Source organism: Lepisma saccharinum, chromosome 15 (assembly GCF_977018435.1).
Source record: "Lepisma saccharinum chromosome 15, izLepSacc3.1, whole genome shotgun sequence".
In the NCBI taxonomy this organism is placed as follows: domain Eukaryota; kingdom Metazoa; phylum Arthropoda; class Insecta; order Zygentoma; family Lepismatidae; genus Lepisma; species Lepisma saccharinum.
Window position 1 is genome coordinate 7,856,953 of NC_139243.1, and position 18,065 is coordinate 7,875,017.

General features: G+C 38.7%; 1 protein-coding gene across 1 annotated transcript in view; it reads right to left on the reverse strand.

Annotated features, from left to right (window-relative positions):
* LOC145999552 (N-acetylglucosamine-1-phosphotransferase subunit gamma-like) overlaps nt 1-18,053 on the reverse strand; it is a 38,088-nt gene extending 20,035 nt beyond the window's left edge. The window contains exons 1-2 of the mRNA XM_083136556.1: nt 17,821-18,053; nt 11,062-11,313 (exon numbers count right to left, since the gene is read on the reverse strand). Coding sequence (XP_082992682.1) covers nt 11,062-11,165 — 104 coding nt within the window. The 5' untranslated portion in view covers nt 11,166-11,313; nt 17,821-18,053. The remainder of the gene's footprint in view (nt 1-11,061; nt 11,314-17,820) is intronic.
* Between the last annotated feature and the right edge of the window lie 12 nt (nt 18,054-18,065).

Genomic DNA, 18,065 nt, shown 5'->3' on the forward strand with positions numbered 1-18,065 from the left:
GATCCAGTTAAAATAACTTGTTTCATGTATGGTCCAATTATTTCTGTCAAAGTAGGGAGAACATATTCTGTTATGAAAAAGCATTATTTCTATCAATGAATGAATTAAAAATAAAACTAGTGGATATGCACAATCAAGGCAACAAAGGAAAGAAAAAACTTTTATCTCCATGTAGATTTTATCATTTTGAATGAAATTATCAAGCAATAAATGCATTCTTGCCTGACTACTTTAACCAAAATAAATACCTGAAATTCTGGGCTCTAGTAAATACAAATATAATGCCAACGTACAACATTTCTACTCTGTTTTTTAAACATTAAAATTAAATTTGATTACAATTGAATCAAGCAAAGGTTATTTATAAATGCAACACTTCAATCTTGCTCATGAAGGCAAAATTAGTGTCAATGACTAAACATCAAGAGTATATTATCAAGAAAGTATGAAGGGGAGTCAGCGACACTGACTTTCTTAGTGTAAGGCTCTGTGCTCAACTGCCTACCCTGCTCATGTACACCTTCACTTTTTCACTGAACCTAACCTCACAAGCACAGAAAAAGAATTAAAATTAATATTCTTTACAAAACAACCATTATTGTATCAAAACATTTCTTCACACTGGTCAAGTCAAGTCAGTATCTTGGCAGGTTGTGATTGTATTTGAGTGTCTTTATTCGACTTATCTTATATGTAGTTATTAGGGAATTATAATTAATGTAGCTTTACATTTTATATTTTTTATATAATAATATTAGTGTTTATTTATGAATTGGGGAATGTGCTTCTGGTTAATATATTGATTATAACTTTATAATAAAATATTGTATTTATTGGTTTGGAGATTGCTAGTTTCTGTAATCATTATTTTCATTGTACTGATGACATGGTAGGAATTTCTCTATGTTATTTTAGTTCTCTTCGAAACTGTCGCATTTTGGATTTCCTTGTTTTTCTCCTCATGGCAGGATAAGGTGTAGCAGTTCGAGATAGCTTATACAGGATGGCCCAAAAAAGGTAACCAAACACACAGATGACGGTTCTACATTTCAGTTACATTTTTATTTTGGCCACCCCATATATGTCATCGTGGATAATTTGTTAAAACTATTATGAATGTCTCACCCTGTAGCAACAGTTATAAGGAAAGATATACAGTTTCAAACTGTACTGAGAAAAACACATATTATTGAAAGTATTTTCCATCTCTGCCTTAGATAACAATAAGTGGAGGGTACATTTTTTTTTGTAAAAAAGTTTAAAGCGTGAAATATAATCCGAGAATCTAGTATACCATAACTCTGGAATTCTCAACATTTGGCACAAAATTCTAAGACTGCAAAGAAACAAAAACAACAACACACACGACACACCTCCACCTGATATGTCTGGTATGAGAATTGCCATATCTAAGTATTTCTCATCAGTTGTACCAAAAAACATCATTACCATCTCCCTTGAGAGTTTCAATTTTCTAACAATTGCAATTTCCTGACATTTTTTCTTATATGTACACATTGCTTGCATTGTAGAATTATTTATCTTGAAATCTATGGTTACGGTTAAAAAAAAAATAATAATAAATAAATGTCTGGTGAAGGGAGCGTGTGTTCTCCTGAAACGTCAACAACGAAAAACTGTGTTTTTAATCTTGTAATAACCGTAGACTACAAGAGAAATAATTCCCTGACAGTTAAGGTGTATCACAAAGCTCAGTAAGTAATTTCACCGGTAGTAATGGTTCCCATTGTTTTATGATTTTTTTCAAATTCTCCTAGCATGAAAACTAATTATCGTAGAATTTTGGCAATCATTTTCACACAAAATTTGAACCTTCCTTAGAGTCATTCCATGCGAAATCAACACAGCCCCCAACCTGACCATCTCCGATTTTCATGAAATTTTGGGAGTTGAAACTATGCTTGGAACTTAGTAACTATGAAAATGTTTAGTCTCGTGCATCTTGTAATTGTTAAATTATTCAAGGTCAAAGTTAGCAGAAATTGCCCTTTTTGAGTCCACTTAGCTATACTAAATGTGTTGTAACTCTACCACTATTTCGTCTAGGAAGCTCAAATAAAGCTTATTGTACAGGGAATTGAACAAGCTTTCCAGTGATATTTAACAAGCCCACCCTTGGATAAAAATATAATTTTGTCATGTGACCTTGACCTTTGACCTTGAATATCTCAAAACATGCCATCACCAAAAATCGTGAAAAAAATATATTTGGTCCCTCATTTCATACCCTAAAACATATCAAAAAATCATTCTGGGACTGCAATGGGATCAGAAAATACAAAATAATATGTGTAACTATGTGACTGATAAAAGTCCCATTACATGAACTATGACCAGTGATGTGCACTGAGGAGTATCTAGTCTAGCAGAGATAGGTCAATCAATCTCACGTCTCTAAATATTTTCAAATCACAATATTTATTGTCTTGAAGCCTCAGTTCATATGCAACACTTCTTTCCACGCGCTTCTCGTCCCTCGATGTGATCAGCTGGCAAGGCTGGAGACCCTAGCTGGCTCTTCTTCCGCCTTACCAGATCCAGGTATAGACAACTGCCTGAGGAGAAAGGGAAGATTTCTGTCTCTACCTGCCTTGCCCCTCGCCCCCCGCTCCTATGGTTGAAAACCCAGTCTATCTCCTATAGGACAGATAGGGGATTGGTTTCCCTTCGATTCCTTTGTAAATCCTCTAAAGAACTCCGCAGTACTTATGTTCTCTGTATTTACACAACCTTTTAAAAGTTGTACAATATGTATGGATAATATGGGATGTAATTTTACTTGTATTATGTGCAGACAAAAATGTTATGGTTTCTTATATCTTTTTGTCAAATATGGAATATATAATGATTAAATAGCAAATATTTGCTCACGCTCTCTCCCGCTCTCGTTTTACTAGTGTTTTATTTAAGTATACTAATAATTTGGCCTCCAACAAAAAATTGGTAAGCTAAACAGTCATAAATACGGATGTATTAATTTGGGCAAGAAAACATGCGTTCTAATTGTTGTTGTTGGTTTGGTTTATTTTCCTTCACCTTTCTGCCTCATTTGGTTATCGCGAAAATGAGGATGATGATTCTCTTTAAAAGTGGGAACTTATATATAATTAATGGCACATAATTATTAAAAAAATTGAAATCTAGCAGTTCGTTATATCTAAAACAATATAATGAAATTGATGAGGGGACCTCACAAAGAACAATTCAGGCCGGGATTCGAACCCGTGACGAGCACGCATTCTTGTTCATATGTGTTGTACTCTGCAGTGAATAATGAAATAATTTGGAATGAAAAATGTATCCCAGAACTCAAAAAGCCAAATGAATATCATTCAAGAAAGTAGGAAAAAGTGTGTTTCATTACCTGTTTATCTCCTCTAATATATTGAATTCTTGCCACCTTCCATAGCTTTTTCTTGCTGCATTGATTTAATCACGATAAGTAGCTAATGAGCTTATGAAAGTCACGAGGGACAATCATAAACAGAGAACTCTGGACTCCTGATTTCACAGTGCCCTGCAGATGCACTGGGAGGAAATTACTTGTATCCCCCCCCCCCTTTCTTTAGCATTGCTTTTCCATCACTTTACCTAAATTCTGCCATGACGATGAACGTTGATTAAATTAAACAAAGGAAAAGTAGTTACAAAGGAACACTCATGCACAGGCCAGGGCTCGAGCCCAGATCCTTCAGTAACGAGATCGTGAGATGGAGAAATTAGGGAAATCAAGCAAAACATTTTTTTTGAAGAAATGTTAATCATATGCAAATACGGTGTTTCAAAAATCCAATTGAAATTTACCACTGAGGAAAAATGCAGTTTACTTTACTGATAGCTTTCCACTCATTCTTGTTGTCGGCCGACCTCCGTGGGGGAAGTGCAAGTGGTTCCGGATCAGTACCCGGTGGAGGCACATAGTGGTTCGCATCCCACTTAAACTGTAGGTCCAGTCCCAATTAGCTTTTATGTACATAAAGTGGACTTAAACACCAAATCAAGCAACCGCGGGGGAGTGGTTATCACTGCATGCTATGACACCAGGAGTTCTGGGTTCGAACCCCGACCTCGGCATGGGTGTTATTTGTGTTTGTCCCTTCATCAATTTTATCGTATCATCTTGACGATTTCCGAAAGTGGGTGGGATTAACGTGTGCTTCTTTTCAGTAATCCTTCCTCATTTTGCAATCCTTTCCTTTGTTTGACATTCTATTTTTAGGAATACTGGGTCCTATAGGGGGGAGGGGGTTTATGACCCACACCAACCTCTCTTGGGCACGCCACTGATTGCTACCCCAAGTGTCGACATCACCGCATGTCACCGACTATGACGAGTCAAATGTCCCTTCACAACCCCTACAAAATGTAAAGGAGATATCCTGGCCATGAAAGAAATAGGTTAGGCATGGGGAGATCTCTAGATTTGTGTGTCAAGCGCAGGTCCGGCATATTGTTGACCGCCATATTGAATTCAACGCAAAAATTTCAAAGGAAAGGGGGTGATGTGATATATCAAATCAGGCTAGAATTTCACGAGAAATGAAGCAGCAAAGGGTTTTCCAACTTATTTTTAGGCAGCAAAACGTTATACGCATATCTTTCACTTACGGTATATGCACATTGTAGTGTTGTCAATATTCCTGTGAGCACACTCGTTGACGTCTCTCACACTCATATAGAACATTTGGCAATGTAGTAGGTTCAACATCATCTCAAGCAGCAACTATGCCTTCTCTCAGATGGTCAATATCAAGGACTTTTAGTGCATGCACCATTCTCTTCAAATGTTTCTGAAGGTAAAAGTCCTCCTAAGATGTTAGATCTGGAGAATGTGCAGGCCATTTAATAGATCCCTGTCTGCCCATCAATCTACCTAGAAATTTACCATGAGGAAATTGCCAAAATGTTCACATAGTGTGGTCACACACTGTCCTGTTTCAAAACTCTGTAAAAGTACCATATCCCATAAGCAAGGATGAAAAACCTGTTCGCTTAACACATCCAAGAAGCCCTCACCATTTAAGGTTCCGTTGTTGAATATGGACCAACCATTCCAGTTCTCCATACACTATACCACATCATTAGCTTACCAGCAACAACCATTCGACTGGGATCTGTCTACTGTAGATTATCAAATCACAGGTATTGCATATAATTTTTATTAACTTTACCGTGAACATAAAAATTAGTCTCGTCACTGAAGAATTTTTCATTCCAAAGGAGTGTCACCAGGCCCGTAGCTAGAATTGATCTCTAGGGGGGGCTCATGGTTTATCAGGGGGGGCTCACGGTTTATCAGGTGACTTTTTAAAAAAACGTTTCACATTAAATAAAGGTAAGCTATTTTGTGTGTGTTAAGGGGGTCATTAAAGAAATAGAAATATAATACAAATAATACCCTCTTTTTCAATATCTTCTAAAACACGGTCATCTCTCGAAGTGTTAATTGAATGCTACTGACCTCATTCCTTACTAAACACTTCATACACTTTTGATTACACAAATATTTGTATCCCATATGAAAAATGCATGTTACTTCTCTCTTCATAAACTTTTGTCTTCTCGTTTAATATCTAAGAAACTAAAAGTTAAAATATACAAAACAGTAATTTTGCCTGTAGTATTATATGGATGTGAAACTTGGTCCCTTACATTGAAAGAGGAACATAAATTGAGAGTATTTGAAAATAAGATCCTTAGGAAAATCTTTGGACCTAAAAGGGATGAGGAGACAGGTGAGTGGAGAAGGTTACATAATTTAGAACTACATAATTTGTATTCATGTCCAGATATTATTAGAATAATTAAATCAAGAAGACTTAGGTGGGCAGGCCATGTGGCACGAATGGGAGAGGAAAGAGGAGTTTGCAGGATTCTTGTTGGGAAACCTGATGGTAAGAGACCTGTAGGAAGGCCAAGACGAGGATGGAGGGACAACGTTGAGATGGACCTAAGGGAAATCAGTAGGGATGGAAAAGAGTATATAGATCTTGCTCAAGATAGGGAAAGACGGAAGGCCTGTGTTGCTGCAGTCATGAACCTTCGGGTTTAAGAAGGCTAGAGAGTTAGTTAGTTAGTTAGTTAGTTAGTTAGCATATGAAAAATGCACAATATTCAATAATAGTGACTACAGTACATACCTCTGCCTTAAAAAAGTTGAAGTCGGCGATTCTTCATGTTGTTGAACCTGTGAAGCAGTCTCGACATATCTATGTTTGATGCTCGTTTCTTCTCAAATGCCAGAAAAACAAGATTTGCCAGGCGCTTGCTGCACATTGACAGTTTCTGAGGGCTATTGATGCGGGTTAACACAGAGAAAGTGGATTCACACAATGCTGTACTGCATGCAAAAGTTCTTATGCCAGCAAGTAGAGCATAAGTGTCTTCGTAGGCCATTCTAGTTTTGTACAGTTCTTTAAAAGTATCAGGGGAATCCAGTTTCTTGAGATATGCATTGGCAAAAGTTAGTTCCTCTTTTGATGGAATGGTGATTCCAAAGGCTGATAAATATTCAATGTTGCTAAATTGAAGGGACTCAGCCGATGATATAGCCTCCAATAAGTCATCTTTATTGGTAAAACGTCTATTTATTTCTGTTAGCACAAGATCTAAATATTCGTAGAAAATTTGTGTGAGAGATGTGAGCTTTTCCTCTCCTAGGACGTCAGTGATAACGAAGTCTTGCAACTGTGTATTTCGTTTTCTCTTTCTTGTGGGGTGCTCAACAATCTCGTCATGAATTCCATCCTCTTCTAGCAGTACATTACTTTCTTGCAGAATGCCTTCGTACACATCTTCCTGGCGCATGCTCCTTAATGTTTCTGTGGCAGCTTCAATCATCTTTCTACCAGCATCCAAATGAACATTACGTGCTTGAAGCATTTTATCAACTGGGCTTAATATTTCAAGGATCTTTTTCATGAACACTAAGCAAAACCGAAACTGAGGTTTGCTAATGACTACAAGCAAACCAACACTTGCTGCTACGTCATCCCCGTTAAAATTTCCATTTTTCACCAACTGCAAAACGTGAATTATATCTCTGTAGTTTTCAAATATTGTTCTCGTCATTTTTAAATGTCATGACCAACATTGTTCTAAAAGTCGCAAAAGACTTCTCCCCTCGTATAAAATGGCAACTTTTCCCTTTTTTAGAAAATTGTGCAACATGGAACTCTGTTCGAAAAAGTGTTTAATTGGAGAAATTTCATCCACACATTTAACAATTACCAGATGTAACCGATGGTTAAAGCAATGAACGTAAGGAATTAGACGCCCAAGCCGTTGCTGGATTAAAGCTTGCACACCCCCTTTCTTCCCACTCATAACTGAAGCCCCGTCAAAACACTGGCTGAGCAATTTCGCACTATCCAAACCATATTTCTGAAAAATATTTAGTGTTAGATCTGCAAAAGACTCTGCATCAAAAGCTGACAGTGTTTCTATGCACAGAATTGATTCCATGACTGTCCCATTCTTTACATAGCGGATTCCTATATGGCTACGTTTTCTCTGTTGTTTTTATCTCGTGTACCATCTTCAAGCAAAGTATACAAAGGAACATCTGCACTGTTAATGTCACTAACAATGTTTTCACGTACGATGTCAGCCATTATTTCAATAATGTCGTTTTGAATTTCAGGGGACAAGTAAGATGCGTTTTTAGGCACCTGCTTAAAACAGTCTGCCAGTTTCTCATCTTTTCGAAGCGTGAACTCGAAAAGATTTCGAAACAGGCTTTGTTCCTCATGTTCTTCTAAGTGGTACGTTCCCCTAAGAGGCAATTCGTTTATTGCAAGGAACTGAATAATTTCAGCAATGCTCTTGATATAATATTGATTCTTTTCAAGAACATTCTGATTGACTAGTGTAGAAATAGATTTTCCCACCAACGAACGATTTTGCTTTTCTGCCCACCTTGACATTGCTTCTATGTGTGTAAGTGTCGCATCATGTTTCACTAGCCCTGCTTTGGTTTTATCGAGAGCTGCCTTCCAGTTCTTAAAACCTTTAGATGTAAAGGCCACTTCTTTGCATCCGAAAGGCCGATATTGTCTACAAGCATAGCAGAATGCTGCATCTAAAAATTGTGAATACTCTAACCATTTGAACCTTTTAAACCAGTCACTTTGAAAACACCGTCCATCAGCATTTCGGGGGTAATGTTTGAGTTTTAGCTGTTTAATTTCCTCACCTGGTTTGGAAATGTCCTTTACTTCTGTAGGCAAGAAATCCTCTTCTTGATTGGAGGCAGCCGTAGATGGGGAAAGAGTAGGTACGGTGGTCGCCGTGGTCAAAGATTCAGATGTTTTTTTACGAATTATAAATTTATCCATGGTGCTGGGGAATCGTTAAAATATCACAATACCACACACCAAGGACGAAACATGGTTATATTATTCGTCACTAAAACCACTCACTATCACACGAATCAGTTTTACGAAGATACGAAACACAAGAACACCCGCGCAAACGCGAAACCTTCTTTACACGAATGAAGAACTCAACAAAGTGTCTTTGTCAATGTTTTCCCCCAACAGGGCATGGGCAAGCCCTTATATTCCACCCCCGACCGGGCAATAAAACTTCCCTTTGCAAAACTTGGGAGCCGATGACTTTTGATGCAGATGGAAAGGACCTGCTACAAGGAAAAGCCGAAAGAGGGGGAGCGAAGGTGCATAGATCCCCTGTGGAAGAAATTTGGAGAACCTTCTAAATACTTCCCGTTACTTAAACTTCGGTTTATAAACAAGAAGAACAAATGTGATAGCTGCTCTTCATGTACTGTGAATTTATCCTTCTATCAAGTTATGAGCAAATAATATCCACACTACATTTTCACTTGTCACTGCAAACAAATTATGCAATAGTTTTACCTAATACCAGGGGGCTGTCGACAATGCCAGGGGGGGCTGACGACAATGCCAGGGGGGGCTCAGCCCCCCCTGGCCCCTGCCTAGCTACGGGCCTGAGTGTCACGTAATTGTTTGAGATACTTTTCCCAATATTCTCCACTATTCAACTATTTGGTGAATGTTGCTCATTAAAATCATATGCAATGGTGCGTATACTTCTTTCTCTCACAAGATGTCAGCGTGATCTCGACGAGTTCCTAACACGTTAGGAGCATTCTTAATACTTTGTTTTTAACACCTCGAAAATGAGAAAATGGTTACAAGCATGCAGTAATACCTTTTGCTGGTTAAAGATACTTTGGAAAAACGTTCGCCGTTTCATTTCTCGTGAAGTTCTAGCCTGATTTGTATATCACTTCACACCCTTTCCTTTGAAATTCTTGTATTGAATTCAATATGGCGGTCAACAATGTCCCAGACTTGCGCTTGACACACATAGCTAGGGATCTCCCTATGCCTAACCTATTTCTTTCATGACCAGGATAACTCCTTCACATTTTGTAGGGGGTGTTAAGGGACATTTGACTCGTCATAGTTCATGTAATGAGGCTTTTATCAGTCACATAGTTACACATATTATTTTGTATTTTCTGATCCCATTGCAGTCCCAGAATGATCTTTTGATATGTTTTATAGTATGGCATGAGGGACCAAATATATTTTTTTCACGATTTTTGGTGATGACATGTTTTGAGATATTCAAGGTCAAAGGTCAAGGTCACGTGACAAAATTATATTTTTATCCAAAGGTAGGATTGTTATATATTACTGGAAAGGGTAACACTTTACTATACCTGAGACAGATTCCTTCAAATTTACAGGAGAAAGTACTTACGGAAATCATTTTCTGAAGCGTTGTAGATGTTCCGGAATGTAGTTTTGGTCCATTTGAATGCGAATCCATGTGGTTTTATACGAAAATCTCTCTCCGACGTGCTATTCCTGCTCCCGCCATTTGCTTTTTACACAAGAGCACTGTACGCGCTATTGCTGCACTAAATTGAACGAAAGGAGTGCTAATGGAACCTAACCTAACAGGCCTAACCTAACCTAGTAGGCATACCTCGTCCCCGTAAGTAAGTAAAAAAGTCAATTTAAAATTCCTAAAGTGTTTTTAATTTTTAACACTGCATGCACACTCCAAATCAACAAAACACTTTCTCAACGAACGATCAACGGTAAGCTATCACCATGTTGTGTGTGGAAATAAACAAGAACAGTAAGTACTCGTAAATGTAAGAAATATACATTACTTTCCTAAGAAATTCAATTATTTCACCTAAATAAGTGTTCCGGAATGCAGAATAGTACGTTAGCAATGTAAAAAAGTGCGAAAGAAATGATTCCCAGGTGTCTCAGGTATAGTAAAGTAGTACCCTGGAAAGCTTGTTCAATTCCCTGTACAATAAGCTTTATTTGAGCTTCCTAGGTGAAATAGGGGCGGAGTTACAGCAGATTTAGTATAGCTAAGCGGGCTCAAAAAGGGCAATTTCTGCTAACTCTGACCTTGAATAATTTAACAATTACAAGATGCACGAGACTAAAAATTTTCATAGTTACTAAGTTCCATGCATAGTTTCAACTCCCCAAATTTCATGAAAATCGGAGATAGTCAGGTTGGAAATTGCACATATCTGTGTTGATTTGGCATGGAATGGCTCCTTAAACTAATGAGCACTGTTCGGATTTCGAAAAAGTTATTATGTTGAAGAAAAAACAACTTAAAAATTACCTTACACAAGCATGTGCGCTTCGCATGGGCAATGTATTTTCTGTACTGCTGTAAGTATTGTAGACTAGTGGGAATTAATATAGAAGTAAATCGGAAGCTTAGTAGAATACATTTAGGGACTTTATTTTAATGCTAAGAGAAACAAACCTGGCAAGACTAACCTAACTACGAAAGCATATATTGAACAAAAACTTAAGGAATCGCTAAAACTCCGCAGTGTGTTAACAGAAGTAAATTGAAATCCAACCATGTTAAAATTGCATTCGTAGCATGATGAAATCACAATAAAACAGGCCAATTTCACCAACCAAAGACAGGATTTCTCACATCCCTAATTACTAAATTCTATTATGAATAATCTCCTCTACTAACAAAACTACATGTATTACTTACTCATAATTCATTGGCTCTTCTACAATCTTTATTGGAATTCTCTGAATGGCACTAATAAAGCTTGACATTAAAGATGTAACTAAAATTACTTTGAAATTAGCCATTCTCCCAAATTCTGCATCATGTCAACAGTCTCTCCACAAATGAACAATGACTGCAAAAACTGTTTCGTGTACTCATGTATTTCCTGTGGTGTCACATGTTCTATGCTAGTTTTTAGAACACAGATATGGCAAATTTATCCATTGTAGGCTGCAAGCAGATAAGAAAACACGTAACTATCCACTAAGCTTACAAGTTCTACAAGTGTCAATACTGCAGTATTAAATAATCAAAAACAATGCTGTTCCAAATTACATTCTTGCATCGACAGCTATAAGACTTCACTTTTCAAAAGTGCACCTTAATTTTATGGTTAATGAAATGTACAATAAATTGAAAGTGAGATCTTAAATGTATTTATAATTTTTGTTTGCATAAATACTTTAAAGATTACATTACCGCTACTTTGCTACTTAACCCACAATAAATTACACTGTAAATTTCAGTATCACATGTGAAACTTTGACCTGGTATCATGCATGAATTCTAATTTACTGTACATATTTATTATACACACCAATCTAGATTAATTAGATGTAATAGAAATGGAAACAGGAAGACTGCAGAATATGGGCTGCTTAGGTGGAACATGGTTCCTAATTTTATGGTAATGGTTTGAAATTTGTAATCAGGAAAAGGGCTAGACTCTACTTTACGTCCTTATTGCCTTTTGGTGGTAACCGATGGGAGTTAACAACACTGCAGGCTCGTCTTTGTGTCCGCGTTGTGAATGCATGTGGTTGGCTAGTTTGCGTTCTGCGTGATGATTGCTTCTTTCCGTTCGCGGTGCGTTGAGCGTGTGTATGGTGCATGAAGATGAACAGGTTCCAAAAACTTGTAGATAGTGTAAAATATGTTTATCCCCAATAATAATTTAGTGCATCGTTCAAAACAGTGCTTGCAGACAGCCGGCATCTCTTCGGGTAAGTACCTTTTTCTTTTTACACTTTCTGTTCACGATAGCCCCACTAACCATTCACGGGTAGCCCCACGAACCATTCACGATAGCCCCACAAACCATTCACATTAGCCCCAAAAACCATGCATGGGTAGCCCCACAAACCATTCATGTTAGCTCAAAAAAGACCATGCACGGGTAGCCCCACGAACCATTTACGGGGACGAGGTATGCCTACGAGGTTAGGTTAGGTTCCATTAGCACTCATTTCACCCCTAAATATGTGCTTCATCATCGAAAAATTTCCTCAGTACATTCAATTACACACATCCGGACAACATCGGTTTTTATCGATTTCCTCCTCCAGGTAATTTTCCCTTGCTTTGGGATTTATGTTGTTGAATCCCTTATACAATAAGCTTTCCAACCATATATGACACACATCCTTAGGAAAAGGACGTAGAGTAGAGTCTTACCCAGGAAAAGTAACTTTCAAGGTGATGAAATGTGTGATTTTCGACAAAAAAAACCCTGAGAAATACAAGTTCAGGTTAGGTGCTCTTGAAATCTTAGCAATGAAGGAAAAAGTGACATGCAAAAAAATAAAAGGAGGAAAGAAGAGGGGTCTCACTTATCGCAGAACACTTGAACAAACTTGTGTTCTAATGTCATGGGAGAAAGTTTCTTAATTTTAGGCTAGATGCCTACATTGTCAGGTTTGGTTCTCTTAGCCTAAATAATATTTTTTATTGTATTTATGCTAATGAAACCTAACCTAACCTCGTATGCATTCCGCGAAACAAAAAAATAATGAAAGAAACTGTGCGTAAACAATATGGAAGCGAGCGAATGGAGAAATGCATTGCTTCTCAGCAATAACATTTCTTAAACGTAAAAATATAATAGTAATCGGAAAAATAACCCTGGAAAATGGAAGCAGAATGTACGTACTTTCAGGGGATATAAATTTAGTTCGCCTATTTAGAGGAAAAATGCAGCCCATGTTCTGCAGTGAGGCCCAAGAGCAGTCCGAACTATATCATTTGGTAAAAATTTACGGTAAAACTGTCAAAGCTGGGGAATCGGATTTCTTCAAATTTACAGGAGAAAGTACTTACGGAATTGAGTTTCTGTGTAATTTCAGAAGGTCGTAGAAGTGTTTTCTCGCATTTTTCAATGTATTTGGCCGCTAATTCATGTATTTTTCTATAATAATGTTTGTCCGATGCATGAAGGCTGTTGCTTGCATTTCCATCCATGTACTTGAACCAGATGTTGTGAGCATCTGATGACGAAATTCCCGGTAAGTGTTTCCAAACACACAGTTGTTTCACTGGTAAAAATCTGATATTCCCCGGACACCTATAACTTCTTCGTTTTGTCAATTTTTGACATTTGTACTTACCTATCTGCTTCGCGGAACATTCTTTAACATTCGTCCCGGAATCGGTGGGAAATTTAAACTAAAAAATTATTTTTGTTTGAAATTTTTGAGTCCAAATTTCCTACCGATTCCGGGCTCTGTCCCTGGGGTAATTGACCTAAAGCCCCCAACCGCTAACGTGGCCCCGCCTCCACTCCCCTCCGGCTCCCCGGCTTTATCTATAGAGTCCCTGTTAAACAAATGTTAGAAATTGGCCGGAGTCACCTGGCCCCAAACTTTTAAATTTGAAGAAATCCGTTACATCACACAAAACACCTTTCAGATGTTAGACAATGCTACAGGAACTTATTACTGGAAGTAGTTTCGGTAAATATGCGATATCGCCCAGACGGATTTCTTCAAATTTACAAGAGAAAGTACTTACTGAAATGAGTTTCTCTAGCATTCTGGACGTTCTTGCAGGTATTTTATTTCACGGAAAGTAAAAACTTCGTAGTTTAATGCTGCCGAACAAGAATTAATCACTTTTTACGTATGAAATTGGCATTGCCTGCCACATTATGCCGTTCTTTCCATTGTGTGCATGCAGATGGCAAGAGTGTTGAAAGTCACGCAATCTCTGCAGTGTTTCCAAACGTGCCTTCTCTTTACGATGAATTTAGGAGTAAAATGAGTGCTAATGGAACCTAACCTAACAGGCCTAACCTAACCTTGTATGAATGGTTTGTGGGGCTAGCCGTGGATGGATTTTGGGGCCTACGTCAATGGTTTGTGGATCCACCCATGAATGGTTTGTTTAGGTAAACATGAAAAAAAAATCGAAATAGTACGTAATTTTCCGTCATGAAGGTTTGAAACACTGCTTGCGCACTGAAAATCGACAAAACACAAGCTGGCACGTCATGACGCGCGATGATCCATTACGAGTGCACGCCATATTGTCTATTACATAAGCGGAACAAGTAAGACAAATAATCAATCGTAATATGAAAAGTTGACAGTATTTTATGGAGAAAGGCATAACTTCACCTTAAAGAATGTTCCGCAAGGCAAAATAGGTAAGTACCAGTGGTAAAATTAAGGAAATAAATGAGTGAAACGTGTCCGGGCGTTATCGCATATTTACCGTAGTGGTATTCTTCTGTAAAAATGAAGAAATCTGTCCGGGGAATATCGGATTGGTACCTTTTCACTATATTGCCCAACCTAACCTAACCTTACCGTGATGGTGTGTGAGGGTATCGTGAATGGTTTTTGGGGCTATTCGTGGATGGTTATATGATCCAGAATGGTTTTTGGGGTTATGCGTGAATGGTTTTTGGGGCTATTCGTGGATGGTCATACTATCCCGAATGGTTTTTGGGGCTGTGCAGGCATTTTTCTGTTAAGAAGGTTGTTTTGCCGTTTCAAACACAACGCTAGTCAAGATTTGCCTGCCATTTTGCGTGTTCAGGAATAGAGAAAAGAACGAACAATAATTACTCGATATGTCGACAATAGATACGAATTTCGTTAAAAAAAAAAAAGCGAAATCCCTTGTTAAACAATCATTAACATTTCAGTAACCACCAAACGTCTCTAATTCCCTTATTTTCGTATTTTTCACATTGATACTTACATATTCTGCATTCGTAAGGATTCTTATATTTCGCGTTTCGTTTTTTGCAGGCAAATAATCTCAATTTTCGAAATATGGAGTATTTTTATTTTCTTCGCTTTTGCTTGCGTTACACGCGATATGGCGCAGAAATCTTGACTAGCGTAGTCCATGATCAGTGGTTATGCAGTGTTGCGACCTTCTTCATAGCAAAATATCTAGGTACTAGTATGGAGAATACGTAAGTATGAATGTGGAAAATACGAAAATAAGGGAATTAGAGACGTTTGGTGGTTACTGAAATTTTAATGATATGGATAACAAGATAGGCCTTTAGCCTAAAAATAAACTTCAGTCTGCTGACGTCAGAACGCAAGGTAGCAAGAGTGTTGTGCGATAAGTGATTGAAATAAAACAAAGCAACTGAAACCATTGGCGCGTGGATAGGTTAGTAGGGCCACGCAAAGGTTTCAATAGTGAAAAAGATAGCCCCACGAACCATTGGCGCGTGGATAGGTTAGTAGGGCCACGCAAAGGTTTCAATAGTGAAAAAGATAGCCCCACGAACCATTGGCGCTAGTCCCACGAACCATTGGCACGTGGATAGGTTAGTAGGGCCACGCAAAGGTTTCAATAGTTAAAAATATAGCCCCACGAACCATTGGCGCGTGGATAGGTTAGTAGGGCCACGCAAAGGTTTCAATAGTGAAAAAGATAGCCCCACGAACCATTGGCGCTAGTCCCACGAACCATTGGCGCGTGGATAGGTTAGTAGGGCCACGCAAAGGTTTCAATAGTTAAAAATATAGCCCCACGAACGATTGGCACGTGGATAGGTTAGTAGGGCCACGCAAAGGTTTCAATAGTGAAAAAGATAGCCGCACGAACCATTCGCGCTAGCCCCACGAACCATTGGCGCTAGCCCCACAAACCATTGGCGCTAGCCCCACGAACGATTGGCGCGTGGATAGGTTAGTAGGGCCACGCAAAGGTTTCAATAGTTAAAAATATAGCCCCACGAACCATTGGCGCTAGCCCCACGAACCATTGGCACGTGGATAGGTTAGTAGGGCCACGCAAAGGTTTCAATAGTTAAAAATATAGCCCCACGAACCATTGGCGCGTGGATAGGTTAGTAGGGCCACGCAAAGGTTTCAATAGTTAAAAATATAGCCCCACGAACCATTGGCGCGTGGATAGGTTAGTAGGGCCACGCAAAGGTTTCAATAGTGAAAAAGATAGCCGCACGAACCATTCGCGCTAGCCCCACGAACCATTGGCGCTAGTCCCAAGAACGATTGGCACGTGGATAGGTTAGTAGGGCCACGCAAAGGTTTCAATAGTTAAAAATATAGCCCCACGAACCATTGGCGCTAGCCCCACGAACCATTGGCGCGTGGATAGGTTAGTAGGGCCACGCAAAGGTTTCAATAGTTAAAAATATAGCCCCACGAACCATTGGCGCTAGCCCCACAAACCACTGGCGCGTGGATAGGTTAGTAGGGCCACGCAAAGGTTTCAATAGTGAAAAAGATAGCCCCACGAACCATTGGCGCTAGTCCCACGAACCATTGGCGCTAGTCCCACGAACCATTGGCGCGTGGATAGGTTAGTAGGGCCACGCAAAGGTTTCAATAGTTAAAAATATAGCCCCACGAACCATTGGCGCGTGGATAGGTTAGTAGGGCCACGCAAAGGTTTCAATAGTGAAAAAGATAGCCCCACGAACCATTGGCGCTAGTCCCACGAACCATTGGCGCGTGGATAGGTTAGTAGGGCCATGCAAAGGTTTCAATAGTTAAAAATATAGCCCCACGAACCATTACCGCGTGGATAGGTTAGTAGGGCCACGCAAAGGTTTCAATAGTTAAAAATATAGCCCCACGAACGATTGGCGCGTGGATAGGTTAGTAGGGCCACGCAAAGGTTTCAATAGTGAAAAAGATAGCCCCATGAACCATTCACAGATAGCCCCACGAACCATTCACGGATAGCCCCACGAACCATACATAAATAGCCCACGAACCATTCATAAATAGCCTTAGAGATACTGGGCGAAAGGGGGGGGTTATCACCCCCATCAACCTCACATTGAGCACGCCACTGATCCTGTGCACGTTATGTTGTCGCAAGTTCGTAATCAGAAAAGATGAACAGTAACTCGCGTTTATTTACGTTCTAGAACTGTTACACAGTTACAAAACCGCGCGTTTGGAAACACTGACCGGTTGTTACGTCATGAGACGCTCGCAAATATTTGGTTCACGTAGTAGACGGACATCAAGGGAACAGCTTTCATGCATCGGAGCGACATTATTGTCGAAAATTACATGATTTATCGGCAAAAAAAATTCAACGAGTTTAAAGGAAACTTCCAAGACCTTCCTAAAGTATAAATAAACGCATTTCGGTAAGTAATTTCTCCTGTAAAATTGAAAAAAGACGTTTTGGGGAAACGTAAATTTTACCAAACAATCTTTCGCAATGCAGAATAAGTAAGTACGAAAGTCAACAATTACAGAATAAACGAGTTACAGCCGATTCCCGACTTTGACAGTTTTACCAAATTTACTATTCGTTGGACACCTTCTTCGTTTCGTCAATTTTTGACATTCGTACTAAAAAATGAAGAAATCTGTCGGATGAATAGTAAATTAGTACCTTTTATTTAAAAACTCGTAAAAAATAATGAAATAATAGTTGTGTATTGCGTTGTATCAATATTTGTTTTATACATTTGATCAATATTATAAACAAAACAGTTGCAATATTAATTACCTTGAATGACAAATCTGCTCCTGGAAACACAAGCAGTTGAGGAATTGATGTATATAATATTTGCACGTGTACAAGTATGTTGTATAAAAGACATGAACCGGGACGAAGTAGCTTCCAGTACAGGACAATCTTACGTAACAGTTAAGTGGCCAATACTTAAGATAACAGATGAAGGACGCATTCAGTACAGTGGAAAATAATTACCTAAAAATTGAAAGGAGTACTTGAGTAGTAAACTTGCCATT